This window comes from Pongo pygmaeus, chromosome 13, assembly GCF_028885625.2.
Source record: "Pongo pygmaeus isolate AG05252 chromosome 13, NHGRI_mPonPyg2-v2.0_pri, whole genome shotgun sequence".
Taxonomy (NCBI): domain Eukaryota; kingdom Metazoa; phylum Chordata; class Mammalia; order Primates; family Hominidae; genus Pongo; species Pongo pygmaeus.
In genome coordinates, this window is record NC_072386.2 from 119,095,463 (window position 1) to 119,123,366 (window position 27,904).

General features: G+C 54.8%; 1 protein-coding gene across 4 annotated transcripts; it reads left to right on the forward strand.

Annotated features, from left to right (window-relative positions):
- Positions 1–1,553: 1,553 nt before the first annotated feature.
- CERCAM (cerebral endothelial cell adhesion molecule) lies at positions 1,554–26,227 on the forward strand. Of its 4 annotated transcripts, none has more exons than XM_063649943.1 (16): positions 1,554–1,984; positions 8,364–8,483; positions 9,396–10,290; positions 10,596–10,727; positions 12,081–12,191; positions 12,361–12,478; positions 13,415–13,489; positions 13,628–13,832; positions 17,245–17,364; positions 17,701–17,777; positions 17,884–17,990; positions 20,115–20,247; positions 22,995–23,122; positions 23,303–23,506; positions 24,538–24,790; positions 25,728–26,227. In XM_063649943.1, the coding sequence occupies exons 3-15, from the start codon at positions 9,731–9,733 to the stop codon at positions 24,788–24,790; spliced, it is 2,223 nt and encodes a 740-aa protein (XP_063506013.1). In that variant the 5' UTR covers positions 1,554–1,984; positions 8,364–8,483; positions 9,396–9,730; the 3' UTR covers positions 25,728–26,227. The 4 variants fall into 4 exon arrangements, with proteins under 4 accessions (XP_063506013.1, XP_054357040.1, XP_063506014.1 ...); XM_054501065.2 differs by having other exon boundaries at positions 1,562–1,984; positions 13,355–13,489; XM_063649944.1 differs by lacking the exon at positions 10,596–10,727 and having other exon boundaries at positions 1,786–1,984.
- The last annotated feature ends 1,677 nt before the right edge of the window (positions 26,228–27,904 follow it).

Consider the following 27,904-nt stretch of genomic DNA (forward strand, 5'->3'; position numbering starts at 1 on the left):
TGGAGGCAGCAGAGCTGGGATTCTAGCCCAGGCCGACCGTAGCCACCAGGAGGAGTAATTCGCTAATAAATACTTGGAAAGAATCGAGCACAGAACCTGACACAGCTCCAGACTCAGAACTGGTGTGTTTACTCCATGCATAGAGTGTCCCCATTCCACAGGTGGGGCGACTGAGGACAGGGAGAGAAAACCTGGGGCAAAAAGCTCCGGGGAACTTAAAACAGTAACACCAACAGCAGTTCCAGAGTAACCAGGGCTGGCCAGAGTGAGACAGGCAGACTTGGTTTCAAACCCCAAACCCCAACTCTGGATGAGCTTCGGCAAGTGATTTATTTAGATTCTCCGTGCCTCAGTTTCAAGGTTTCCTCTTCTGTAAAATAAAAATATTCCCAACTGGCCAGGCATGGTGACTCACACCTGTAATCCCAGCATTTTGGGAGGCCAAGGCGGGCAGATCACTTGAGGTCAGGAGTTCAAAACCAGCCTGGTCAACATGGTGAAACCTCGTCTCTACTAAAAATACAAAAATTAGCTGGGCGTGGTGGCACATGCCTGTCGTCCCAGCTACTTGGGAAACTGAGGCAGAAGAATTGCTTGAACCAGGGAGGCAGAGGTTTCAGTGAGTCAAGATAGTACCACTGCACTCCAGCCTAGGCGGCACAGCAAAAATCCATCTCAAAAAAAAAAAAAAAAAAAAAAAAAAGAATTCCTGACTTCACAGGGTTGTTGTGAAAATCGTTATATAATACATTTAAAGCACTTAGCAGGCTGGGCACGGTGGCTCATGCCTGTAATCCCAGCACTTTGGGAGGCCGAGGCAGGTGGATCACCTGAGGTCAGGAGTTGGAGACCAGCCTGACCAACATGGTGAAACCCCATCTCTACTAACAATACAAAAATCAACTGGGCGTGGTGGCGGGTGCCTGTGATCCCAGATACTTGGGAGGCTGAGGCAGGAGAATCACTTGAACCCGGGAGGCAGAGGCTGCAGTGAGCCGAGATCATGCCATTGCACTCCAGCCTGGGTGACAGAGACTCCGTCGCCTACCCAAAGAAAAAAGCACTTAGCAGATGCCTGGCACACAGCAAACGGTTAATGATAGCTATGATTATTATTCTGAATAAGGTTAACATTTATTCCTTTGAGCCTCCTGCTGGGTTCACCTGAGGACAAGGCTCTGTGGAGTGGGGCGGGGGTTAGGAGTTGTTGAGGGGGGTGGGGATAGCAAAACTTGGTCTTCTTGGGGTCCCTAGAAGTCCCGAGATGGGCTAGTTCTGTGGGTCAGGGGGAAGCAGAAGGTATCAGGGCTGAGAGAGGGAAGGGGCTGCCTGGGCCCAGAGGAGTTAATAGCTCCCAGGACCTGGCTCAGCAGGGCTGCCACGCTGCAACCACAGCAACGATTTTAGCAGAGGAGCCAGGACTGCTTCCTGATGGGCAAAACAGCTGGCTGCCCAGAGAAAACAGCTGGCCTGGTCCCAGCCTCCTGAGAACAGAGGCAGAGCCTCAGAGGAGGACAGCTGCACATCTGGGATCCTGGGAGAGGAGGGCATGGCCAAAAGGGAGAGAGAGGGTGGTCCGTGGAAGTGTGTGTGGGTGTTGGGTGGACCCCCAGAATGTGGGGGGCTGAGGGCAGATTCCTAGAGCAGAGACCAGGGTGTGCTAAGTCTAAGCAGAATGGGCAGGGATGCCTCCAGCTGGGCTTTGAGGGTCTCAGTCTTCCCTCAAATAGGAAAGATGAGGAGCAGGGGAGGATATTGGGGACAAGCCTCTGCTCAGCCTTGGGTCCTCTTGGAACTGGGCTTGGAGCCGGAGGTGGGGAGGGTGCCCAAGCTGAGCTCCTGGATTCCCATCTGCCGAACTGCACCCAGAACCAGGAGTGGGGCGTGGGCCCACCCTCTGGCCAGGATCCTGGGCTCCCTTGGCCACAAAGCAGGACAGAGGACCAGAGATCCCCCAACTCAGGAGACGTGAAGCTGGCAGCTGGTAAGAGCATCCAAGCATCCTCTCTGCTTTGGGTCCCCATTTCAAGCCTGTTTGACTGCCAGGCCACGAGGACTCCCAATCCGGGGACCCTACCTGGGCCCTGGGGCACCCCCAGGCTGCCCCTACCGATTGGCAAGGAAGCAGCTCCTGGGACCTCAAATGAGGTGGGGCAGGGTACACAGAGGGTTAATGGGGGTGTGGCCAGAGTCCACTGGACCAGAGCAGCCTACCCGGGTTGCTGACCCCCAACTCCCAGTGGCCTGATACCCCTAGTTTCTCTTTGACCCAAGGGGGCTCTTGCAGCCCACCTCCCTAACATTTAGGAGTAGGGGTTGGCCCCCAGTTTGAGTCTGCCAGCCTCAGCTCCCCTCTCCCTGGTGGAGCCATGCTACAAAGTCTTTGCCAGGGGCAGGCAGGCCTTGGAACTGAGGCTCCCAGCAGGACGAAGGCGCTGGGGAGGGGGACAGTTCTTGCAGGGTCTCTACTCCAGGAAGCTAGAGTCAAGCCTGAGGCGCTGGCGCCATCACCTGGATTTGGTCAGAACTACAATGGCTGAAGTGGGTGAGGATGCTGCAGGCAGAAACCCGCAGCCTCACCAGGTGTCAGCCCCATAGGATCCGGATCCCGCTCAGCCAGGTGGGCCCAAGCAATCATTTTTTTTCCAGGCATGACCCAGCTAATGAGGTCTTAGGCTCCACAGGACAGCACTTTTTTTTTTTTTTTTTTTTTTTTTTTTTTTTGAGACGGAGTTTTGCTCTTGTTGCCCAGGCTGGAGTGCAATGGCGAGATCTCGGCTTACTGCAACCTCTGCCTCCGGGTTCAACCGATTCTCTTGCCTCAGCCTCCGGAGTAGCTGGGATTACAGGCACCCGCCATCACGCCCGGCTAATTTTGTATTTTTTTAGTAGAGACAGGGTCTCTCCATGTTGGCCAGGCTGGTCCCAACCTCAGGTGATCCACCCACCCCAGCCTCCCAAAGTGCTGGAATTACAGGCATGAGCCACTGCGCCCGAGCTTTTTTTTTTTTTTGATGGAGTCTTGCTCTGTAGCCCAGGCTGGAGTGCAGTGGCAGGATCTTGGCTCACCACAACCTCCGCCTCCTGGGTCCCAGTCCAAGAAATTCTCCTGCCTCAGCCTCCTGGGTAGCTGGGATTACAGGCACGTGCCATCATACCCAGCTAATTTTTGTATTTTTAGTAGGGATTACACGTCTGTAATCCCAGCACTTTGGGAGGCCGAGGTGGGTGGATCACGAGGTCAGGAGTTCAAGACCAGCCTGGCCAAGATGGTGAAACCCTGTCTCTAGTAAAAATACAAAAATTAGCCGGGCACTGTGGCGGGCGCCTGTAATCCCAACTACTCGGGAGGCTGAGGCAGGAGAATCCCTTGAACCTGGGAGGCGGAGGTTGCAGTGAGCCAAGACCCCACCGTTGCACTCCAGCCTGAGTGACAGAGCGGGACTACGTCTCAAAAAAAAAAAAGAAAAGAAAAGAAAAAAAGGAAATCCAAAACCCTGCCATATAGCCGGGCGCAGTGGCTCACGCCTGTAATCCCAGCACTTTGGGAGGCTGAGGTGGGTGCATCACCTGAGGTCAGGAATTTGAGACCAGCCTGGCCAACACTGGCAAAACCCCGTCTCTACTAAAAATACAAAAGTTAGTCGGGCGTCGTGGCAGGTGCCCGTAATCCCAGCTGCTCGGGAGGCTGAGGCAGGAGAATCGCTTGAACCCAGGAAGCGGAGGTTGCAGTGAGCTGAGATCATGCCACTGCACTCCAGTCTGGGCAACAGAGCGAGACTCCCTCTCAAACACAAAACCAAAACCAAAACCCTGCCATAGTTTCAAGGCACTGGGTGACCTGGCCGTTCCCACCTATTTGACCTCACCTCTTACCATATCCTCTTGCTCACCTTGCTCCAATCACACTGGCCGCCTTGCGTGTTCCCACCTCAGGGCCTTTGCTCTACCTGTTCCTTCATCTGGAACACTCTTCCTTCAGATCTCCCCTTGATTAGCTCTTCCTTTTGTTCCAAAATGTCTTCCCTGACCCCTCTGTCTGAATGTTGCTCGACTCCCAGCTACTCTCAGTTCTCTCTCTCTCTTATTTATTTATTTGTTTTTGAGCCAGTGTCTGGCTCTGTTGCCCAGGCTGGAGTGCAGTGGCGCAATCTCAGCTCACTGCAACCTCTGCCTGCTGGGCTCAAGTGATTCTCCCACCTCAACCTCCTGAGTAGCTGGGACTACAGGTGTGCACCACCATGCTCGGCTAATTTTTGTACTTTTTGTAGAGACAGGGTTTCACCATGTTGGCCAGGCTGGTCTCGAACTCCTGAGCTCAAGCAATGTGCCTGCCTTGGCTTCCCAAAGTGCTGGGATTATAGGTGTGAGCCACTGCCTTCAGCCTACTCTCAGTTCTTGATCACGTGTTTCAATTTGTTCATGGCATTTACCATTCCTTGAAATGATCTCTTCATTGATTGTTTTGCTTGTTTCCTATCTGTCTCTCCTCACCAAAATGTAAGGAGCCTAGGAGCAGAGACTGCATCTGTTTTGTGCACGTCTGTATTCCCAGCCCCGAGCATTCCACCTGCACATAGCATGTGCTCGGGAAATAGTTGCTGAATGAACGGGATCATACAGAATGACCTGTAGGGATATGTCTTCCCAGACATGGCATCAGGGAAATCTTTGCAGAGAGAGGAAGTTTGGGCTGAGACTATAGGACCCAGAGTGTAGAAGCTGCCCAGGAAGGGAAAGACCAGACCAGGCAGTGGGACCAAGGGAAAAAATAGAAAAGGGTGTGGGAAGGTCCAAAAGCATGGAGTATTCTGGAAACTGTAAATGGTGCAATTTGGCTGGAGCATAAGGTCGGGTCAGGGGGAGGGCTTGCAGACCAGAGGAGGTGGAGAAGATGCAAGCAGGCCATGAAGGGCCTTGTTGCCCCTTGACAGGTTGAGCTCTGTGCTCAGCAGCGGCAGCCCTGAAGGGAGTTATTGTCAGGCATTTTAGAAAGGGGTGCTGGCCAGACTCAGTAGCTCACACCTGCAATCCAAGCACTTTGGGAGGCCGAGGTGGGAGGATCGCTTAAGTCCAGGAGTTCAAGACCAGCCTGGGCAGCATAGTGAGATCCCCGTCTATACAAAATAAATAAATAAATAAATATTAGGCATGCACCTGTAATCCCAGCTACTCAGGAGGCTGAGATGGGAGGATGGCTTGAGTCCAGGAGTTCAAGGATGCAGTGAGCAATGATCATGCTGCTGTACTCCAGCCTGGATGCAGGTATGAGGAGGAAGTGTCCACTCAGGGGGAGTGGTTGGAGGACTCTGGTCTCTGCAGGATCCACCTTGGTGTGTGTCAAGCAGAGAATGGAAGGAAGTGAAGAGTGAGACAGGGAACAAGGTGCACATTCACCATTCAAGAGGCTTGGAGGAAGAGAGCGAGTTATGGCCACAGCTAGAGGCCACAGGGGTGCCTTGGTGCTTTCTTATCTTTGGCTGGGGGAGATCCAAGTCCTTTGACATGTGGAAGGAAGGGCCCAGAAGAGAGGGAGGATGGGGATCCAGGAAGGGTGAGGGGACCAGGTGTAACCACCCAATGGGTTCACCTTGCTCACTGCGTAGACAGAACCGATTTATCAAGACAGGGGAATTACAAAGGAGAAAGAGTAATTCACGCAGAGCCGGCTGTGCGGGAGACGGGAGTTTTATTATTACTTAAATCGGTTCTCCCCAGTCATGTGGGGATCAGAGTTTTTAAAGATAATTTGGCAGGTAGGGGCTTGGAAAGTGGGAAATGCTGATTGGTCAGGTTGGAGATGGAATCATAGGAGGTGGAAGTTAGGTGTTCTTAATGTCTTCTGTTCCTGGGTGCAATGGTAGAACTGGTTGGGCCAGATTACTGGTCTGGCTGGTGTCAGCTGATCCATCAGGTGCAGGGTGTGCAAAATATCTCAAGCACTGACTTTAGGTTTTACAATAGTGATGTTACCCCAGGAACAATTTGGGGAGGACCCAAAGGCTGCATGACCCCTAAATTGTAATTTCCAATCTTATAGCTAATTTGCCAGTACTGCAAAGGCAGACTGGACCCCAGGCAAGAAGAAGGGTCTTTTTGGGAAAGGGCTGTTATAAATTGTGTTTCAGAGTCAAACCATGAACTGAATTCCCTCCCAAAGTTAGTTCAGCCTACACCCAGGAGTGAACAAGGACAGCTTAAGGGTTAGAAGCAAGACAGAATCAGTTAGGTCTGATTTGTTTCGCTGTCATAATTTCCTGAGTTACAAATTTGCAAAGGCGGTTTCACAGGGGCCGTTCTGTTGAGGAGGGGTGTGCCTCCTGAGGCTGGCTGAGGGCAGAGTTGGAAGGTTTGGAGGCTGGAAATGAGAGTTCCCAGGTAATGGCTTCTATTTTCTCCAAAAATTAGTAGAGAGATCTTTGCTGGGGGAGAGGGGCGGTGGAATGGGGGCTTGAGAAAACTGGAGGCTTTTTTTTGTTTTGTTTTTTTGAGACAGAATCTCACTCTGTCACCCAGGCTGGAGTGCAGTGGCGTGATCTCGGGTCACTGCAACGTCCACCTCCTAGGTTCAAGTGATTCTTCTGCCTCAGAATCCCAAGTGGCTGGGGCTACAGGCATGTGCCACCACACCTGGCTAATTTTTTTTGTATTATTATTATTATTTTTTTTTTGAAACAGAGTTTCGCCCTTGTTGCCCAGGCTGGAATGCGATGGCGCAATCTCGGCTAACTGCAACCTCTGCCCCCTGGGTTCAAGTGATTCTCCTGCCTCAGCCTCCTGAGTAGCTGGGCTTACAGACACGCGCCACCATGTCCAGCTAATTTTGTGTTTTCAGTACAGATGGGGTTTCTCCATCTTGGTCAGGCTGGTCTTGAGTTGTCGACCTCAGGTGATTCACCTGCCTCAGCCTCCCAAAGTGCTGGGATTACAGGTGTGAGCCACCGCCCTGGCCTTTTTTTTTTTTTTTGTATTTTTAATAGAGACAGCGTTTCACTGTGTTTCCTAGGCTGGTCTCCAACTCCTGGACTCAAGTGATCCGCCCACCTCAGCCTCCCGAAGTCCTGGGATTACAGGCATGAGCCACCGTGCCTCAATGACTGGAAGCATTTGAAATGCCCTGAGGGGAGTGGGCAGGGGACACAGGGAAACAGGATTCTTGGGCTGGGTGAGAGCCCAACTGAGGGTAGAGACCCTGAGTTTGCAGTAGCCCCAACCTGCCCCAAAACAAGATGGCTATTGGGTTTTCCAGGCAGGTGTGATGGGAAAACTCTGAGGCAAGAAAGTTAGTGACAGGCTGGACTACTGGGGAGGGTGGGAGGACTGGGGGGAAGAGGAGGACTTGAGGCCAGGGAATAATCTGGAAGGCCCCTGTCTTAGTCCGTTTGGGCTGCTATAACAACATATCTTAGACTGCATAATGTATAAACAACAGAAATTTATCAGCCGGGCACGGTGGCTCACACCTGTAATCCCAGCACTTTGGGAGGCTGAGTCGGCTGGATCACCTGAGGTCAGGAATTCGAGACCAGCCTGACCAATGTAGTGAAAACCCATCTCTACTAAAAATACAAAAAATTAGCCAAGCATAGTGATGTGTGCCTGTAATCCCAGCTACTCAGGAGACTGAAGCAGGAGAATCGCTTGAACCACCCCCCACCCCTGGCCAAAAAAAGAAATTTATTGCTTATAGTTCTGGGGGTTGGGAGGTCCACGGTCAAGGCGCCAGCAGATTTGGTGTCTGGTAAGGGCCCGTTCCTCATACGTGGGGCCTTCTAGCTGTGTCTTCATGTAGCAGAAGGGGTGGACAAGCTCCCCAGGCCTCGTTTTTTCTTTTTGAGACGGAGTCTCACTCTGTTGCCAGGCTGGAGTACAGTGGCGGGATCTCGGCTCACTACAAGCTCCGCCTCCCGGGTTCATGCCATTCTCCTGCCTCAGCCTCCCGAGTAGCTGGGACTACAGGCGCCCGCCACCACACCCGGCTATTTTTTTCTATTTTTTAATAGAGACGGGGTTTCACCGTGTTAGCCAGGATGGTCTCGATCTCCTGACCTCGTGATCCGCCCGCCTCGGCCTCCCAAAGTGCTGGGATTACAAGCCTGAGCCACCGCGCCCGGCCGGCCCTGCCTCTTAATACCCTGACATTAACATTAGGTTTCAACATTCAGACCATATAGCACCCTTGGACAGGACAGGCAGAGGCTGTGGAATGACTCTGGGTGTGGGGGGTGGGGAGGTGAAGTAGGGAACACTGCTTTGCTTTAGAAAGGGAATCCCTCTTCTGGGGCTGGGAGTGGCTTCCCGCAGGGGACTACCGTGCAAGGGAGGAGAAATCTGGCATCTCTCCAGAATGCTTCTCATTGCAGGGCCGCTGGCCTAGAAATGGCCTCAAATGGAAGCTGCCACCCGATCCTGGTGGAGGCTTTGGAGCTAGGCTAGAGATCAGTACTCCAGGGTTCAGTGCGCACGTGCTGCCCACGCACTAGGTAAGTCCCTTCCTCTATGGACCTCCAGCCCTCCCCTTGCAGAGGAGATCGTGTGCACAGCCCTAGCTCCCCTCCCCGACCTTGGGAAAAGGCTGAAGGGAGACCCCGTGGTGTTCCTAGGAAAGGAGATCTTCCCAGCGGTGGGAGGGTGAAGGGGGAGACTCCCTCTCCTCCAGTCCTGTCTTCCCAGCCCCAGGGCGGAGCTCTTCGTGTGTGTCAGGCTCCATGCGGGAAAAGCTGCCAGTGCATTCATTCTCTCGAGGAATCCCTGCAAACCCTCCCAGATGGGTGGCGTTATCAGCCCGATTTTACCCGAGAGGCTCCTGAGGGAAAGAGACCTGTCTGAGTTTGGTGACAGACACCTGGTTCGATCCCATCTGTGGTGCCGCCAGGCCTCTCCCTTTTCTGCTCCTTTCCCGAGAGGCTGGAGAGTCCTTTCCCTCCCAGCAGGGTCCTAAGGACCCCGGCGGTGCTCCAGGGGAGCCAACATCCCCTGCTTTGGAGGGCGGACAGGTCGGGTCGCAGTGAGCAGCTCCGTGGTGTCCCCTAGTTCTACACTCAGACCAAGAGAGGGCTGTGAGGGCTGTGCTCTTTTTTTTTTTTTTTTCCTTTTTGAGAGGGAGTCTCGGTCTGTCATCCAGGCTGTAGTGCAGTGGCGCGATCTCGGCTCACTGCAACCTGCACCTCCTGGGTTCAAGCGATTCTCCTGCCTCAGCCTCCCAAGTAGCTGGGAGCACAGGCACCCGCCACCACGCCCGGCTAAATTTTGTATTTTTAGTACAGATGGGGTTTCACCATGTTGGCCAGGCTGGTCTTGAACTGATCTCAGGTGATCCGCCCGCCTCAGCCTCCCAAAGTGCTAGGATTACAGGCGTGAGCTACCACGCCCGGCCTGGCTGTGCTCTCTTAAAGGGCCGAAGCAATGCGGGTGCTGGCGACCGACGCAAGGAGGTGACGCGCAGGGGACTTAAGGAGCGAACCGCCGCGGGAGGACGCGCCCAGGTCAGAGGGACTCCCTTTGCGCCCCCCACGCTGGGTCTCTGGCCCACGCGTGGCCCGGCTGGTCTGCGGAGCAGGCGCCAGGGCCGCCAGAGGGCGCCTGGGGCAGAGGAGGGGGCGGGAGCCGGGGAAGCCCGGGAGGTGGTGGCCGAGTAGGCACCGCCCCTCTGGGTCTGCGGCTCAGGTCGAAGGGTCCGCTGCGTGGGCCGGGGAATCCGGATTCCGGGAGTTCAACGCCCAGGGGTTCCATGAGCCCCTACTGTTCTCGGACGCCCGGCTGGCCCGGACGCACTCGTCCCAGCACCCCTCCCCCGTCCCCGTCCCCGTCCTCCCGCCCCTCCCCCGTCGCCCCTCCGGGGTCCAGCCGGGCTGGGCTGCTCCAGGGTCGCGGCTGGCGCGGGTCCCCGGGCCCTGGCCCTCCGGTGCCCCAGGCCAAGGACAGAAAACTTGAGCATCCACGCGCAGGGGTGGGGAGGGGGATCCCACTCTGGGGGTGCACTGCCCCGCCCTCTCCGGGTCTGCCTCGGCCCCGCCCGGGCCCCAGGCCCCGCCCCCTCCCCTCTGCTGGCCGGAGAGCCCCGGGGGCCGCCGCAGCCGCCCGAGCGCCCGCCATGCGCGCTGCCCCTGCCGCGCCGCTGCTCCAGCTGCTGCTCCTGCTGGGGCCGTGGCTGGAGGCTGCGGGCGTTGTGGAGTCGCCGCTGCCCGCTGTGGTCCTTGCCATCCTGGCCCGCAATGCTGAACACTCGCTGCCCCACTACCTGGGCGCCCTGGAGCGGCTGGACTACCCCCGGGCCAGGATGGCCCTCTGGTGAGAGACCCGGGCATTGGCACCGAGTGGGCACCTAACCCCCAGCCTCGCAGATGGCCCCCGCCCCCGGCGGCCCTGTTTGCTCTCTCCCTGCCCAGACACCACCTAGACAGGCCCCTCCCCTCACAGACGGCCCTGCCAGCCCGAGCCCCCAGACAGGACCCCGAGCCCCCTGCTGGGAGACGACAGACCTCTGAGGCCACAGGCCGACGCGGGACACCCACCCCTCCTTCTGGTCCCCTACTCCTTCCTCTTGGGGCCTTCCCTGGGTGTAGGTTGGGCCCAGCCAGCCCTTTTCACCCCAGCCTTCAGGGCCCAGCTCAACCCCGGTGGGACCTGTGGTTGGCTGGATTTGAAGAGGAGCAGACAGGAACCTCTGAAGTCCACTGGGGTCCAACGTGGCAGGGATCGACCAGGCTGGAGGCTTCCGTGCACAGGTTGGGGGTGCCATCAGCACTGGGCTCCGGGCTGTGCAGCGGAGTCAGACCGGCCCCCCTCTCTCTGTGCTGGGGCCAGCTCTCTTGGTAGATCTTGGTAGAGGGGCGGGATCCTGTCAGCTAAGGGCAGTCCCCCTTCCTGGAGCCTCTCCCCTCTGGCATCTCTGTACCCACAGGGCACTGGGATTGAAGGCCACAACCCCTGGTCTGTAGACACCAGAACAGGGAGGAGTCCCTGGCTGAGGTTGGGGGTAAACTGAGAAAAATGACAAGCCACCCTCTACAACACACCACAGTTGGGCTGGGGGGGTGGAGCCCTGGCCTGGGGAGGCCGCCCACAATTACCACAGTTTGGGAGTTTGTTAGTTCCCACCCCTGTAAGACTTGACACGTAGTCTTCATTTCTGGGGAATTGGCTTAAAGGGGCAGCATCACCCAAAACCTGGGCACTTGGCTAAACCCCCACCTCTGTTATGGGGGCCCCTTCCCCAGGAGAGGGGAGGCTGTGCCCCATGACAACGGAGCTCGGACCCATCTGCATTCTCAGGGACGCTCAGAGCATGGTTTGGTCCTTATTACAACCTGGGGGTGGAGGAAAGCAGCAGCTCTTCTGTCTAGTCTCCACTCAGAGAGGGACAGGGGCTGGCCTGTGGTCACACAGCCACAGGTCACACAGGTAGGTATCTGCCCACCTAACGAAGATAACTAGGGAACGTGCCAGGTGTGCTCCTTAAAGTCGAGGTACTTTTCATCTTTCAAAATGCATTCATTGGCCAGGCGTGGTGGCTCACGCATGTAATTTCAGCACTTTGGGAGGCCGAAGTGGGCAGATCACCTGAGGTGAGGAGTTCAAGACCAGCCTGGCTAACATGGTGAAACCCCATCTCTACTAAACACACAAAAATTAGCCGGGCATGGTGGTGCGCACCTGTAATCCCAGCTACTCGGGAGGCTAAGGCAGGAGAATCACTTGAACCCGGGAGGCGGAGGTTGCAGTGAGTCGAGATCACACCACTGCACTCCAGCCTGGGCGACAGAGCAAGATTCCATCTAAAAAAAAATGCATTCATCTTCTCTTCTCTTGGCCCATCACATAGGCAGGACAGCTTAAGTTATAGAGGGAGGACGTGAAGCCCAGAGAAAGATGGGACTTGCCTGAGGTCACACAGCAGGTCACAGAACTGTGGTGGGGACCTGGCTGTGCTGCCTCCAGCCTCTCTGCTGTAGCACACCTACCCTTCACTGTTCCAAGGAGAGCTCGACCTCAAAGGCGTTGGTGCTTTGGGGTCAAGGCTGCCTTGGGGTTCAATCCTGTGGCTTTGCCCCCTCAGGCTTTTTTCTTCCCGTCCCCAGGTGTGCCACGGATCACAATGTGGACAACACCACAGAGATGCTGCAGGAGTGGCTGGCGGCTGTGGGCGATGACTATGCTGCTGTGGTCTGGAGGCCTGAGGGCGAGCCCAGGTGGTGATCTGAGGGGAAGGGTGCTGGGGAAGATGGAGAACAGCTGCAGCCCAGAGAGCAAAAGGGTCAGCCCAGAGCCACAGCCTCCAAGCCAGGGCTCTGTCCACTGCCCTGCAGAGAGGGAGGGGCATGTACCCCATGGGAACATCTCACCTCTCTATCCCCTCAGGTTCTACCCAGATGAAGAGGGTCCCAAGCACTGGACCAAAGAAAGGCACCAGTTTCTGATGGAGCTGAAGCAGGAAGCCCTCACCTTTGCCAGGGACTGGGGGGCCGACTATATCCTGGTGAGGAAGTCTGGCTAGAATTGGGCTTCTGAAAAGTGGTAGTATCTGTCCCTGATAGAAATCTGGGTATAGGCTGGGTGCAGTGGCTCATGCCTATAATCCTAGCACTTTGGGAGGCCAAGGCAGGTGGATCACCCGAGGTCAGAAGTTCGAGACCAGCCTGGCTAACATGGTGATACCCCATCTCTACTAAAAATACAATAATTAGCTGGGCGTGGTGGCAGGCGCCTGTAATCCCAACTACTTGGGAGGCTGAGGCATGAGAATCGCATGAACCTGGGAGGTAGAGGTTGCACTAAGCTGAAATCATGCCACTGCATTCCAGCCTGGGTGACAAGAATGAAACTCGGTCTCAAAAAAAAAAAAAAAAAAAAGAAATCTGAATGTGACTGACCCACCCGAAGACTGGATCCTTCAGCAGGCTATCTGGGCCAGAGCCCAGACCAGATGTTCAGATTGGGTCCCTGTGTTAAAAGCTCAGACTAGGTACTAAGCCTGGACCCCTCAGATAGATCCCGTTATATAGACTTTACTGAGCCTCAATTCCTAGGCTAGAGCCCAGGATATAAACTGAGCCTGGATCTCTGAACTAGAGCTCAGAGTAGGTGTTTGGATCCATTTTCTAAGCCAGATCCCAGATAAAGGTCTTAGATCAGCAACTCAGGTATAATCTCTGGACCCAATCCCTGAGTCAGTGCCCCAGACTAGAGCCTTGGTCCAGAAACAGATGTACTGAGTTTGTTAGTTAGACCTCTGTAAGAGCATTCCCACTGGATCCTAGGAGCCACGCTGGGTCTCTGGCAGGACCACTCAGTGAACTCCTTGGGGGGCTGCAGCCCAGGCAGGGCTGGAGCCTGTGACGTCCCCTCCCCAAAGTTTGCAGACACAGACAACATTCTGACCAACAATCAGACTCTGCGGCTTCTCATGGGGCAGGAGCTTCCTGTGGTGGCCCCAATGCTGGACTCCCAGACCTACTACTCCAACTTCTGGTGTGGGATCACCCCCCAGGTGAGGCCGGGATGGGGGCCTTGGGTGGATTGAGGTCCTGGAAGGAGGGACGTGGAAAGCAGAGAGCCTGAAGGCCTTGGGGTCTGTGGGCAGGGGCAGGGGAGCCCTCTCACAGCCCAAAGCATCCCTTTTCCCCAGGGCTACTACCGCCGCACAGCCGAGTACTTCCCCACCAAGAACCGCCAGCGCCGGGGCTGCTTCCGTGTCCCCATGGTCCACTCCACCTTCCTTGTATCCCTGCGGGCTGAAGGGGCAGACCAGCTTGCTTTCTACCCGCCACATCCCAACTACACTTGGCCTTTTGATGACATCATCGTCTTTGCCTATGCCTGCCAGGCTGCTGGTGAGGACCAGCCCTCCTTTAGCATTCCTTGGAGGCCTCTGCGCCTTTGCACATGCTATTCCGGCTGCTTACCATGCCCTTCCCTACTCTGCATTTCATCCTGTTAACTCATGAGTTACAACTTTGGGTCATGAGTTTTCTTTTCTCTCTCTCTTTTTTTTTTTTTGGTGTGATCTCGGCTCACTGCAAACTCTGCCTCCTGGGTTCAAATGATTTCCTGCCTCAGCTTCCCGAGTAGCTGGGATTACAGGCACCCGCCACCACACCCAGCTAATTTTTGTATTTTTAGTAGAGACGGGGTTTCGCCATGTTGGCCAGGCTGGTCTCAAAACTCCTGAGCTCAGGTGATCCACCCTCCTTGGCCTCCCAAAGTACTGGGATTACAGGTGTGAGCCACCGCACCCAGCCAGTAGTTACTTTTAAGATGAAAGTTACTAGAAAGAGTTTGGGTATGGCCGGGCAAGGTGACTTAGACCCTAATCTCAAAGTCTTGGGAAGCTGAGGCTGGTGGGGAAATCACTTGAGCTCAGGAGTTCGAGACCAGCCTGGACAATGTAGCAAGACCTCATCTCTTTTCTGCCTTTTTTTTTTTTTTTTTTTTTTGAGGTGGAGTTTCGCTCTTGTTGCCCAGGCTGGAGTGCAATGGCGTGATCTTGGCTCACTGCAACCTCTGCCTTCTGGGTTCAAGCAGTTCTCCTGCCTCAGCCTCCCGAGTAGCTGGGATTACAGACATGCACCACCATGCCTGGGTAATTTTGTGTTTTTAGTAGAGACGGGGTTTCTCTATGTTGGTCAGGCTGGTCTCGAACTCCTGACCTCAGGTGATCTGCCCGCCTCAGCCTCCCAAAGTGCTGAGATTACAGGCGTGGGCCACTGAGCCCAGCCCAGCCTTTTTTTTTTTTTTTTTGAGATGGAGTCTTGCTCTGTGGCTCCCAGGCTAGAGTGCAGTGGCACAATCTCAGCTCACTGCAGTGTTGACCTCCCCCACCTCAGCCTCCTGCGTAGCTGGGACCACAGGTGCACACCACCATGCCCAGCTAATTTTTGTATTTTTTGTAGAGATGGAGTTTTGCCGTGTTGCCCAGGCTGGTCTTGAACTCCCGGGCTCTAGTGATCTGCCCCCTCAGCCTCCCAAAGTGCTACGATTACAGGCATGAGCCACCACCCCCGGCTGCGAGATCCCATCTCTACAAAAAAATTTAAAAATTAACCTGTCATGTTGGCCCACGCCTGTAGTCCCTGCTTCTTGGGAGGCTGAGGCAGGAGGATCGCTTGAGCCCAGGAGGTAGAGACTGCAGTAAACTGTGATTGTGCCACTGTACTCCACCTTGGGCAACACAGGATGAGACCCTGTCTCAAAAACAAAACAAAACAAAACAAACAAAAAAAACAGAGAGAAAGAAAGTGTTTGGGTATGGATGGAATAAATCCAGTCCTGGCCAGGTGTGGTGGCTCACGCCTGTAATCTAAGCACTTTGGGAGACCGAGGCAGGTGGATCACGAGGTCAAGAGATCGAGACCATCCTGGCTAAGATGGTGAAACCCCGTCTCTACTAAAAATACAAAAAATTAGCCGGGCGTGGTGGCGAGCGCCTGTAGTCCCAGCTACTCGGGAGGCTGAGGCAGGAGAATGGTGTGAACGCAGGAGGCGGAGATTGCAGTGAGCCGAGATTGCACCACTGCACTCCAGCCTGGGCGACAGAGCGAGACTCCGCCTTAAAAAAAAAAAAAAAAAAAAAAAAAATCCAGTCCTGAGGATGAGAGGGAGGGGTAGAGACACTCATGTTGGAGTGAAGCTCTTGAGAAGGCTGCAGAGAATATGTAATTCCGACCCTGAAGACTATCTGGTGCATGGAGAAGAACTTTGTAGGTGGTTAGGGTAAATTAGAGGTGACGATTTAATCAAGTAATCAGTGGCAGCCGGTAAGGAGGATGTTATAATTCTTTGTTTTGTGCTGGAGAAGTCTGCAGTGTGCAGACATGCAAAAAGAAATCTTACCAAGTGCAAAAAGTGAGTGAAGGTGAAACAATTGGAGGGGAAAACACAAGAGGAAACAAAAGCATTCTGTTATTTTTCATTTGCTATCCCTACTTCAAGCGACAGCCTTTGTTAATTGGTCAATGGTTTGAAGGAATTCAGTCTCTAACAGCCAGATACTACATCCCGGCTCTGGGCCAGGCTCTGTGCTCAATGCTGGGAATAGGGTTAGCTTTTATTTGGTTTTTTTTGTTTGTTTTTAAGACAGAGCCTTGTTCTGTCGCCTAGGCTGGAGTGCAGTGGCGCGATTTTGGCCCACTGCAACCTCTGCCTCCCGGGTTCAAGTGATTCTCCTCCCTCAGCCTCCTAAGTAGATGGGATTACAGGCGGCCACCACCACACCCAGTTAATTTTTGTATTTTTAGTAGAGATGGGGTTTCACCATGTTGGCCAGGCTGGTCTTGAACTCCTGACCTCAAATGATCTGCCTGCCTGGGCTTCCTAAAGTGCTGGAATTACAGGTGTGAGCTACTGTGCCCCGCCTGGGTTAGCTTTTTAATTGGCACCGTGTGCCTGCCCCTGAGGATAATTATAATAAAGGTAACAAATATTGGCCGGGTGCTGTGGCTCACACCTGTAATCCCAGCACTTTGGGTGGCCTAGGGTGGGTGGATCACTTCAGGCCAGGAGTTCGAGACCATCCTGGCCAACATGGCAAAACTCCGTCTCTACTAAAAATACAAAAATTAGCCGGATGTGGCGGTGCGCACCTGTATTCCCAGCTACTCAGGAGGCTGAGGCAGGAGAATCGCTCAAACCTGGGAGACAGAGGTTGTAATGAGCCAAGATCGCACCATTGCACTCCAGCCTGGGTGACAGAGCAGGGCTCCATCTCAAAAAAAAAAAAAAAGGTAACAAATATTGAAGCTGGGGGAAGGCCACTCTGGCCGTCAGGTGAAAGACATCGTGGAGGGGAGCCACAGAGGGTGTGAGGTGAAGTGGAGGGGTCTGGGGAAAAGGCGATGGCCCTTGGATCCAGGTGGGGTGGTGGGGATCAGGAGAGATGGGGGGATTTAGGAGACAGAGCAGTGGGGCTCACTGGCATCCTGTGGCTGTGATGGGTAGGAGTTTACCTGCTCCTGCCTCACCTTGATACCCTGAGGGCAGGGACTCAGTCTTGCTCACTGCCGTAACCCTGGCTCCCAGCGGGTGCCCTGGACAGGTATATTGAATGAATGAACCATTTCAGCAGAAAGACCCCTTAGATACTGTGTGAGCCAAGCCCTTTCTCCCTCTGGTCCCACAGGTGGGGAAACTGAGTCCCAGAGAAGCCCGACATGTTGGGTCACTGGCAGTGCTGGGCCTAGGACCTCTCAGCTGGGTTCTGAGAGCCCCACCCTCCACTGCAGCTCTCACTCAGCCTGTCTCTTGCAGGGGTCTCGGTCCACGTGTGCAATGAGCACCGTTATGGGTACATGAATGTGCCGGTGAAATCCCACCAGGGGCTGGAAGACGAGAGGGTCAACTTCATCCACCTGATCTTAGAAGCACTAGGTGAGGGCTGGGGAACTGTTCCACCCACCTGCTGCTGGGGCTCCCTGCCTCCCTACGGTGCCCCTTTCCCTAGGCCCTGGACTGGAGCAGGCATTGGCCTTGGGGTTCCAGCTTTGCCCCTAACTCGTTCCATGACTCTGAGAAAGTCCTTTTCCCTGTTGGGCCTCAGTCTAGCCTCCCTACAATGGGGGCAGGTGGGTCCTGTGATCTCCGAGGTCCAATCCTGTGGGGTGTTCTGCCAACGGGGGCAGGAATGAGGCTGGGGGCTAGGACTTCAGGGTGACTGCTAACAGGAGTCAGTAGGGACTCATGCTTGGGGTGTGCTTCCCTTTGCAGTGGACGGCCCCCGCATGCAGGCCTCAGCTCATGTGACTCGGCCCTCTAAGAGGCCCAGCAAGATAGGGTTTGACGAGGTAAGTCCCCCAGCCTGTGGGCTCGCTGTTAGGAGGTGGATGGGCCCTCCTCTCCCGCTCCCTTGCACTTACCGCCCACCCCCCTCCCCACCCCCGCCTCCTCCAGGTCTTTGTCATCAGCCTGGCTCGCAGGCCTGACCGTCGGGAACGCATGCTCACCTCGCTCTGGGAGATGGAGATCTCTGGGCAGGTGGTGGACGCTGTGGACGGCCGGTGAGGCTGCCTGGAGGGGGGCCCTGTGCACTTGGGGGAGCAGTGTGGTCCATCTCCTAGCCCCCTAGGACTGGGAAAAGCAGACAGGTTGAATGAGTTTTCTGTCCCAGGAAGTATGCAAATAGGGTCTGACTAATACTCTCTCAGGGAGTTCGGAGCAGACACTCGTGGGAGAAGACGCCCTCCCGCTGCTCACCAGAGGAGGAGAGCACAGTGGCTGAGGCTCCAGGGCCTGGGTTCCAGCTCTACCAGTTACTGAATGTGTGACCTCCAGCCAGCTACCCCCATCTCTCAGCCCTTTTGTATAAATAGCAGATATGTGCCCTTCTCTTAGGGTTTTGTGAGTTTAGTGAAGTTAGCCAGGGCCGGGAACATAGTAAGTTTCCAAAGGCTTAGGTGTCTTCCTTATTATTACTCTCCATCCTGGACTTGAGCTACTGATGCGTGGGGATCAGGAAAGGCCAGCCATGTTCCCCCGAGGAACCCAGAGGCTAGGCTCCCCCAGCCACCAGGGGTCCTATGGCCCCATATGTCCGCTGCCATTTGCTCCAAGTGCTCAACTCTTTTTTTTTTTTTTTTTTTTTTTTTAGAGACAGGGTCTCCATCTGTTGCCCAGGCTGGAGTGCAGTGCCACAAACATGGCTTACTGCAGCCTTAAACTCCTGGGTTCAAGCAATCTCCCGCCTCAGCCTTCTGAGTACCTGGGACTATAGGCGTGCACCATCACACCCAGCTAATTAAAAAGAATTTTTTTTTTTGAGGCAGAGTCTCACTCTGTCGCCCAGGCCTGGAGTGCAGTGGCGTAATCTTGGCTCACTGCAACATCCGCCTCCCGGGTTTTAAGTGATTCTCCTCCCTCACCTCCCAAGTAGCTGTGATTACAGGCTTGCATCACCACACCCGGCTAAACAAAAATGTTTTTTTCTTTTTCATAGAGATAGGGTCTCACTCTGTTGCCTAGGCTGGTCTTGAACTCCTGGCCTCAAGTGACCCTCCTGCCTCAGCCTCCTGAATAACTGGGACTACAGGCATGCACCACAATGTCCACCTAATTAAAAAAAATTTTTGACTGGGCACGGTGGCGCATGCCTGTAATCCCAGCACTCTGGGAGGTTGAGGTGGATGGATCACCTGAGGTCAGGAGTTCAAGACCATCCTGGCCAACCAACATGGTGAAACCCCCTCTCTACTAAAAATACAAAAATTAGCCAGGCATGGTAGTGGGCGCCTGTAATCTCAGCTACTCGGGAGGCTGAGTCAGGAGAATTGCTGGAACCCGGGAGGCAGAGGTTGCAGTGAGCCGAGATTGTGCCATTGCACTCCAGCCCGGGCCGAAAACAGTGAGATTCCGTCTCAAAAAAAAATTTTTTTTTTTGGAGAGATGGGGTTTTTCTCTGTTGCCCAGGCTGGTCTTGAACTCCTGGCCTCAAGCAATCCTCCCACTTTGGCCTCCCAAAGCATTGGGATTACAAGTGTGAGACACCATGTCCCCCGAGGTCTCTTGACCATAGGCTATCCAACCTTTGCTTGGGCCTCTGCCCAAGAAGTGTCTGTCATGTTCCCACATTCTTCCTAGACTGCCTCCCCCTCAGGCAGCCCCCTACCATCCCACCCTTTCCTCAAGAGTCACCCCTGTCTTATCATATTAGGACATGTCCTAATAGTTATCCTCTCAGAACTCCCGAGGTGGCCGGGCGTGGTGGCTCACGCCTGTAATCCCAGCACTTTGGGAGGCTGAGGTGGGTAGATCACCTGAGGTCAGGAGTTCGAGACCAGCCTGGCCAACATGGTGAAACCCCATCTCTACTAAAAAAAAAACAAAAACACATTAGCTGGGCACCTGTAATCTCAGCTACTTGTGAGGCTGAGGCAGGAGAATCACTTGAACCTGGGAGGTAGAGGTTGCAGTGAGCTGAGATGGTGCCACTGCACTCCAGCCTGGGCAACAGGGGCTCCAGTTCCCCACGTCCAGTCCCTTGACACTTTCGGGTCACACAAAGGAGTTACAAGGCAGAAACCTTCAAAGCCAACTCCAGTGTGACTGTCCCCAATATGCACAGGCCTGGCCCCTCTGGAGGGGTCTCTGGCAGGCACCCCTCACCCTGCCACACCTGTGTCCCTCAGGATGCTCAACAGCAGTGCCATCAGGAACCTCGGCGTAGACCTGCTCCCGGGCTACCAGGACCCTTACTCGGGCCGCACTCTGACCAAGGGCGAGGTGGGCTGCTTCCTCAGCCATCACTCCATCTGGGAAGAGGTGAGGGCACCTGCTTCCTCCACCCACAGCCTTCGTGGAGAACGGGGCCAGTTTGTTCTATTCACGGCTCTGTGAACGAGTGCGTGAATGAAGACGTTCATCAAAACCTGGCCAGCAGCTTTCAATCTCCTCTGTGTTCAACACCCCATGGGCACCACTAAGCGGTGCTTGTTTTCATTCTGCAGTCTCTCTTGAGCATCTACTATGTGCTAGGAGATATTCTGCTCTGAGAACACAGAGGAGGACAGGAACAATGCATGTCTGCTCCTTCCTGCAATAAAGGGATCCCCCTGGGGCTCAGGGACCTGAGCGGAGTTATGGAAATCAAAACCAAGCTTGCAGTGGAGGGGAGAGGTATGGGCCACTTTGAGAGGCGCCTGGTGTGGGAGGGGGTCAGAATGGGCCTCACCATTGAGGGGCCGGGAGAAGAGGCTTCTAGGCAGAAGAGAACAGTGGGTGCCAAGGCCCTGAGGCAGGAAGGTGTTTAGGAGCAGAAAGAAAGAAGCCTGGGGCTTAGCATGTGCTCAGTACTTGGCCAAGAAGCCTCAGCCCGGGGGCTGGGAGTGTGAGCGCAGGAAAGAGGTTGCTGGACATGGCAGGAGAGAACGGGAACTGGACCCTCCAAGGGCAGCCCCTCCAAGAGATGGGACATGGATTCCTTGTTTTTATTCTCTGCTATAGCCAAATATATGTGCATGTGTATGTGAGCATTATGGGTTTTTGTTTTGTTTTGTTTTGTTTTCTGAGATGGAGTATTGCTCTGTCACCCAGGCTGGAGTGCAGTGGCACTCCTGTCTCAGCCTCCCAAGTAGCTGGGATTACAGGCATGCGCCACCACACCCGGCTAATTTTTCTATTTTTAGTAGAGAGGGGGTTTTGCCATATTGGTCAGGCTGGTCTCGAACTTCCAACCTCAGGTGATCTGCCCACCTCGGCCTCCCAAAGTGCTGGAATTTCAGGCATGAGCCACCACGCCCAGCCTATGTTGGCTTTTTTACCGTCCCTGAACAAATTGGAGGATGACATGGTTCACTCCTTTTTTTTTTTTTTTTTTTTGAGACAGTGTATTGCTCTGGCACCCAGGCGGAAGTTCAGTGGCGTGATCTTGGCTCACTGCAGCCTGGACCTCCCGGTCTCAAGCAGTTATCTCACCTCAGCACCCCTGAGTAGCTGAAACTACAGGCGTGCACCACCACACCCAGCTAAATTTTGTATTTTTTGTAGAGACAGAGTTTCGCCATGTTGGCCAGGCTGGTCTCAAACTCCTGAGCTCAAGTGATTCCACCCACCTCAGCCTCCAAAAGTCCTGGGATTACAGGCATGAGCCACCGCTCCTGGCTTCACTACTTTCTGAGCTGATTTCCTTTTCACAGAAGTTATCAGAAGTAGTTTTCCAAAAGTTATTCCAAAGTAACTTTTCCAAAAGTTATCAAAAGTACTTTTTCTTTGGGATATTCGGGGCTGGGGTCTTCCCACCACCCCACCCAGCCCAGCTTCCTTTAGAAAATAGCAGGAGGCCAGGCCAGGTGCGGCGGCTCACGCCTGTAATCCCAGCTGAGGCGGGCAGATCATGAGGTCAGGAGTTCAAGACCAGCCTGGCCAACATGGTGAAACCCCGTCTGTACTAAAAATACAAAAATTAGCCTCACGTTGGCTGGGCGCCGTGGCTCACGCCTGTAATCCCAGCACTTTGGGAGGCCGAGGCGGGCGGATCACGAGGTCAGGAGATCGAGACCATCCTGGCTAACACGGTGAAACCCTGTCTCTACTAAAAATACAAAAAAATTAGCGAGGCTTGGTGGTGGCGCCTGTAGTCCCAGCTACTCGGGAGGCTGAGGCAGGAGAATGGCGTGAACCCGGGAGGCGGAACTTGCAGTGAGCCGAGATCGCGCCACTGCACTCCATCCTGGGCAACAGGGTGAGACTCTGTCTCAAAAAAAAAAAAATTAGCCTGGCGTGGTGGTGGGCACCTGTAATCCCAGCTACTTGGGAGGCTGAAGCAGGAGAATCACTTGAACCCGGGAGGCAGAGGTTGTAGTGAGCCAAGACCATCTTTTGATGGGAACTGCAAGCCCCTCCCCCGTCCCCAGAGAGTCGGGCTTTTGGGCCCAGCCACCGTCTGTCATGCCTGCACTCAGGCAGCTGGAGGGGTGGGAGGGGAGATGGCTCCTGGTCTTGGCCATGGCTGCCTTGGCCTCCACCGTTCCTGCTCCTCTTCCATGCAGCCCCTTGACTTAGGGGGCCATTTCACTCCAGTCTGGGCAACAAGAGTGAAACTTTGTCTCAAAAAAAAAAGGAAAATTGCAGGAGGCCAAAGTGACAAGCTGGGCCCTGGTGTTTAGCAGATGCGGGTTCATATCCCAGCTCTGCCACTTCCTGGCTGTGTGTCCTTGGACAGGCAGTTTCCCATCCCTGCGTGTCCACCTCCTTCCTGCGATTGAGGATCGTCATTTCCTGCCTCCTGAGGGACCCTGGAGATACGCAGTGGCACAGCCCTGTGGTACAGTAGCACTCAGGGAATGTAGCAAGGGCCACGGTTACCATCATGATTCTATCTGGAGAGCCTCAAGTGCCAGAGCGAGGTTGGGATTTCAGGTCCCGGGCAGTGGGGCCCCCAGCAGGCTTTGGGGCAACTGCCTGATGTGGCCAGGCCAACTGAGGCCAGGCAGAGGCTGTGAGCTTCAGCGTGGAGGGAGGGGGATAGTTTAACTCCGAAGAGCCATCTCCCACCCCATTGTGTGCCACAGGTGGTTGCCAGGGGCCTGGCCCGGGTCCTGGTGTTTGAGGATGACGTGCGCTTTGAGAGCAACTTCAGGGGGCGGCTGGAGCGGCTGATGGAGGATGTGGAGGCAGAGAAACTGTCCTGGGACCTGATGTAGGCAGCCTGCACCCTCAGGGACAAGGGGGCAGGGTGGGCCCCCGGAGTCTGCCTTTTCCTGCTTGGGACCCTGGCTGACCCATCCCCTGAGAGCCTGGCCCTGTAGGAGCGGGTGAGGGAGGGTCCCATAACACCCAGGACCTAAGTGACTCCTGGGCCCCTTGGTGTCACTTACAGCTACCTCGGACGGAAGCAGGTGAACCCGGAGAAGGAGGTGGCCGTGGAGGGGCTGCCCGGCCTGGTGGTGGCCGGGTACTCCTACTGGACGCTGGCCTACGCCCTGAGCCTGGCGGGCGCCCGCAAGCTGCTGGCCTCACAGCCTCTGCGCCGCATGCTGCCCGTGGACGAGTTCCTGCCCATCATGTTCGACCAGCACCCCAAGTGAGGCTCTGATGGGGGCCGGGCATGGCAGGGCAGAGGCATCCCCTCCAGGAACTCACCTCAGTCAGCAGGAAGTCCCCTCACCTGGCAGATGGGGAGACTGGGACTGGCAAGGCCAAGCCACTTGGCCCAGGTCACCAAGGAGTGGCTCAGCCAAGCCTCAGAGTCAGACCAATCTCGGTGTGTATTTTGCGCAGTGCCTGCAGGCTTTTTTTTGAAATGGAGTCTTGCTCTGTTGCCCAGGCTAGAATGCAGTGGCGTGATTTTGACTCACTGAACCCTCTGCCTCCCAGGTTCAAGCAATTCTCCTGCCTCAGCCTCCTGAGTAGCTGGGATTACAGGGAGGTGCCACCACACCCTGCTAATTTTTATTTATTTATTTATTTATTTTTGAGATGCAGTTTCGCACCGTCACCCAGTGCAGTGCAGTGGCGCGATCTTGGCTCACTGCAACTTCCGCCTCCCAGGTTCAAGTGATTTTCCTGCCTCAACCTCCTGAGTAGCTGGGATTACAGGTGCCTGCCACCACACCAAGCTAACTTTTTTGTATTTTTAGTAGAGACAGGGTTTCTCCATGTTGGCCAGGCTAGTGTCGAACTCCTTGACCTCAAGTGATCTGCCCGCCTGGGCCTCCCAAAGTGCCGGGATTACAGGCATGAGCCACTGTGCCCGGCCTTAATTTTTGTATTTTTAGTAGAGATGAGGTTTCGCCATGTTGGTCAGGCTAGTCTTGAACTCCCGACTTCAGGTGATCTGCCCGTCTCGGCTTCCCAAAGTGCTGGGATTATAGGCATGAGCCACCACGCTTGGCTGCGTGCAGTTTTTAGTCAGATGACTTCCCGGTTCTCAGCCTCTGTTTCCTCATCTGGAAAATGGAGGTAGTAGAAGTCCCACTGCTCAGGGCTGCTGTGAGGACTAGATGGCGGGGAGTAAGATGCTTTGGGCAGGCAAGGTGCCTGGCTCCGGGCAGGTGTGTGGCCGGGGAGTAGGGGCCCGCCTCAATCCCCCTGAGCTGTCCTCTCACCTTACAGTGAGCAGTACAAGGCACACTTCTGGCCACGGGACCTGGTGGCCTTCTCCGCCCAGCCCCTCCTCGCTGCCCCTACCCACTATGCCGGGGACGCTGAGTGGCTCAGTGACACGGAGACATCCTCTCCATGGGATGATGACAGTGGCCGCCTCATCAGCTGGAGCGGCTCCCAAAAGACCCTGCGCAGCCCCCGCCTGGACCTGACTGGCAGCAGCGGGCACAGCCTCCAACCCCAGCCCCGAGATGAGCTCTAGGTGAGGCCAGGGCGGGAAGAGGCCCCAGCCCCGTAGACCTTGGCTTGCTCTCCCCTTTGATGGCATGACTGTGTCTGGGGCTGTTTTCCCCTTCTCAGCCTTCTCTCTCCCTCTCCATCTCTAGCTTTGCCTTTATGTTTTTGTTGTTGTTGTTTGTTTTTTTTTAGATGGAGTCTCACTCTGTCGCCCAGGCTGGAGTGCAGTGGCGTGATTTTGGCTCACTGCAACCTCTGCCTCTCAGGCTCAAGAGATTCTCCTGCCTCAGCCTCCCCAGTAACTGGGATTACAGGCACCCACCACGAGGCCTAGCTAATTTTTCTATTTTTATTTATATTTATTTATTTATTTTGAGACGGAGTCTTGCTCTTTTGCCCAGGCTGGAGTGCAGTGGCATGATCTCAGCTCACTGCAACCTCTGCCTCCCGCGTCCCGGGTTCAAGCGATTCTCCTGTCTCAGCCTCCCGAGTAGCTGGGACTACAGGCACCCACCACCACGTCCGGCTAAATTTTGTATTTTTAGTAGAGACAGGGTTTCACCATGTTGGCCAGGCTGGTCTTGAACTGCTGACCTCAGGTGATCTGCCCGCCTCAGCTTCCCAATGTGCTGGGATTACAGGCGTGAGCCACCGCGCCTGGCCTTTTGTATTTTTAGTAGAGACGGGGTTTCATCATCTTGGCCAGGTTGGTTTTCAACTCGACTTCAAATGATCCAGCCGTCTCTGTCTCCCAAAGTGCTGGGGATTACAGGCGTGAGCCACTGTGCCTGGCCTCTGTGTCTGTCTGTAATTGTACCTTTGGCTGTCTCTGCATCCCTCTCTAGCTTTTTCTCTCTCTGCCTGTCTCTGCCCCTGTTTTCCTATATCTGTCAGTGTCTGTCTGTCTCTGATTCTGTCTGACTCTAATTCTCTTTCTCTTCCTGCTCCTCCTGTCCCACCAGGTCCAGGTGATGACTGCAAAGCAGTGTCCAGGATTAGGCCACTACTGCCCAGAGAGCAGAGGAGGAGGTTGTTGGCAGGGACTGCAGATCCAGTCAGACCTGGCCACCACCTTGGGCATGGCTACTCTGCCCTCTGGACCTGTCTTTCATCGGGAGAAACCACTCAGAGATGAATCCCATTCCCTAAAAGTCTCACAGCAAAGGAGCAGGACTCCCAGGCCCCTGGACCCTGCCTGGCCTGATTCAGGGCCTGGTGGCCCCCAGCCTTCTGTTTCAAGCTGGGCAGACCCCAGGAGCCCTTCCCTCCGTAAGGACTCAGCTGAGGGGCCCCTCTGCCCCCTTCTACCTCCACCTCAGCACCCTCCCCCAGCTTGATGTTTGGGTCTCCCCAGCACCCTCCTCCCTGGCCAGTGCAAAGTACAGGGAGGTAAAGGAGGACCCTTGCAGACCTGTTGCCCAGCACACAGTAGGCCCTCAATAAAAGCCATTTGCACTTTAAATATATATATATATATATACATGTATGTATATATATATTTTTTGACCCAGGGTCTCCCTCTGTTGCACAAGCTGAAGTGCAATGGCGCAAACTCAGCTCACTGCAGCCTCAACCTCCTGGGCTCAGGCGACCTTCCTGCTTCAGCCTCCCACGTAGCTGGACCACAGGCACATGCCACCATGCCTGGCTAAATTTTTTTTGTATTTTTTTTTGTAGAGACTGGGTTTTGCATGTTGCCCAGGCTGGTCTCAAACTCCTGGGCTCAAACAATCTACCCACCTCGGCCTCCCACAGTGCTGGGATGAGAGGCGTGAGCCACTGCACCCTGCCACTGTATATATATATATATTTATATATATAAATATATATATTTATATATATAAATATATATATTTATATATATACAAATATATATGTATATATATATAAATATATATGTATATATATATATTTGTTTGTTTTTAAGACGGAGTCTCGCTCTGTCACCCAGGCTGGAGTGCAGTGGTGTGATCTCGGCTCACTGCAGCCTCTGCCTCTTGGGTTGAAGCGATTCTCCTTCCTCAGCCTCCCTAGTAGCTGGGATTACAGGCGCCTGCCACCACGCCCAGCTAATTTTTGTATTTTTACTTTACATTTTTTAACTCATGGCTGAGCCTCTGCATCTCAGCTGGCCTGGGAGGAGGCTTCCTGATCTATGCTTGAGCAATTAGAGGGACAGAGAGGGGAGCACAGGCAAGGAGTCAGGCCGATCCAGCATCACCTCTGTGCTGGGTGATTTTGGGTGGGTGCCATCCCTTCCCTGGGCCTTAGTCTACTCTTTGGTCATTGTGGCTGGTTGGGTATAGAGTGGCTTGGCCTGAGCCCGGCTCACAGTTGAGTGCTCACCTGGTGGGGCTGATGTGGTCATCCCCAAAGTCATTACCAGCCTCACCTTGCTGGTCAGGGTGGGCCCAGCCAGTCCAAGGGCTGCTGATGTCCCCCAGCCCTTTGGATCATCTCTTGTGCAGCGGAAACCCTGGCTTAGGGGAAGAGGAACCACCTGGGAGGGACTGGGGGAGATCCTGGGTTCCCCTCTGGCACTAACCAGTGTGGCCACCAGAGGGCGCGAGGTGGCAGAGCCTGGACTTGGCCAGGACGCTCTCTGCTGGGTTGGGGCCAACACCAGGAAGGGAGCGTGGGCCATAGGGAAGCTCCCGTTGGTGCTGGGGCGACCCGCAGCAGCTCTGCGTCTTCTGCTCTTCTGATGGGAACTGCAGGCCTGTCCCCTGCCCCCAGAGAGTCGGGCTTCTGGGCCCAGCCACTGTCTGTCATGCCTGCACTCAGGCAGCTGGAGGGGTGGGAGGGGAGATGGCTCTTGGCCTTGGCCATGGCTGCTTTGGCTTCCACCGTTCCTGCTCCTCTTCCATGTGGCCCCCTGACTTGGTTGTGTGAGCACCCCAGTCCTGACAGAGTCTGACAGGCACTCCCTGAGGTTGGGGTATCCCTTGGCTCTGTCCTGGGGTTGAGGTCCAGGACCTGGCACGGCTGTGAGAAGGACCTTGGGCTGGAGCTGTGGACTCGGTGCTTTATTCGTTCTAAGATGAAAGTCATTCATTCTGGATGGCTATGACCTTGAGCGACTCACTTCTCTCCAGGCTCCGGGTGTCCCTTTCATTAATTTGTTAACCTTTATTAAGCA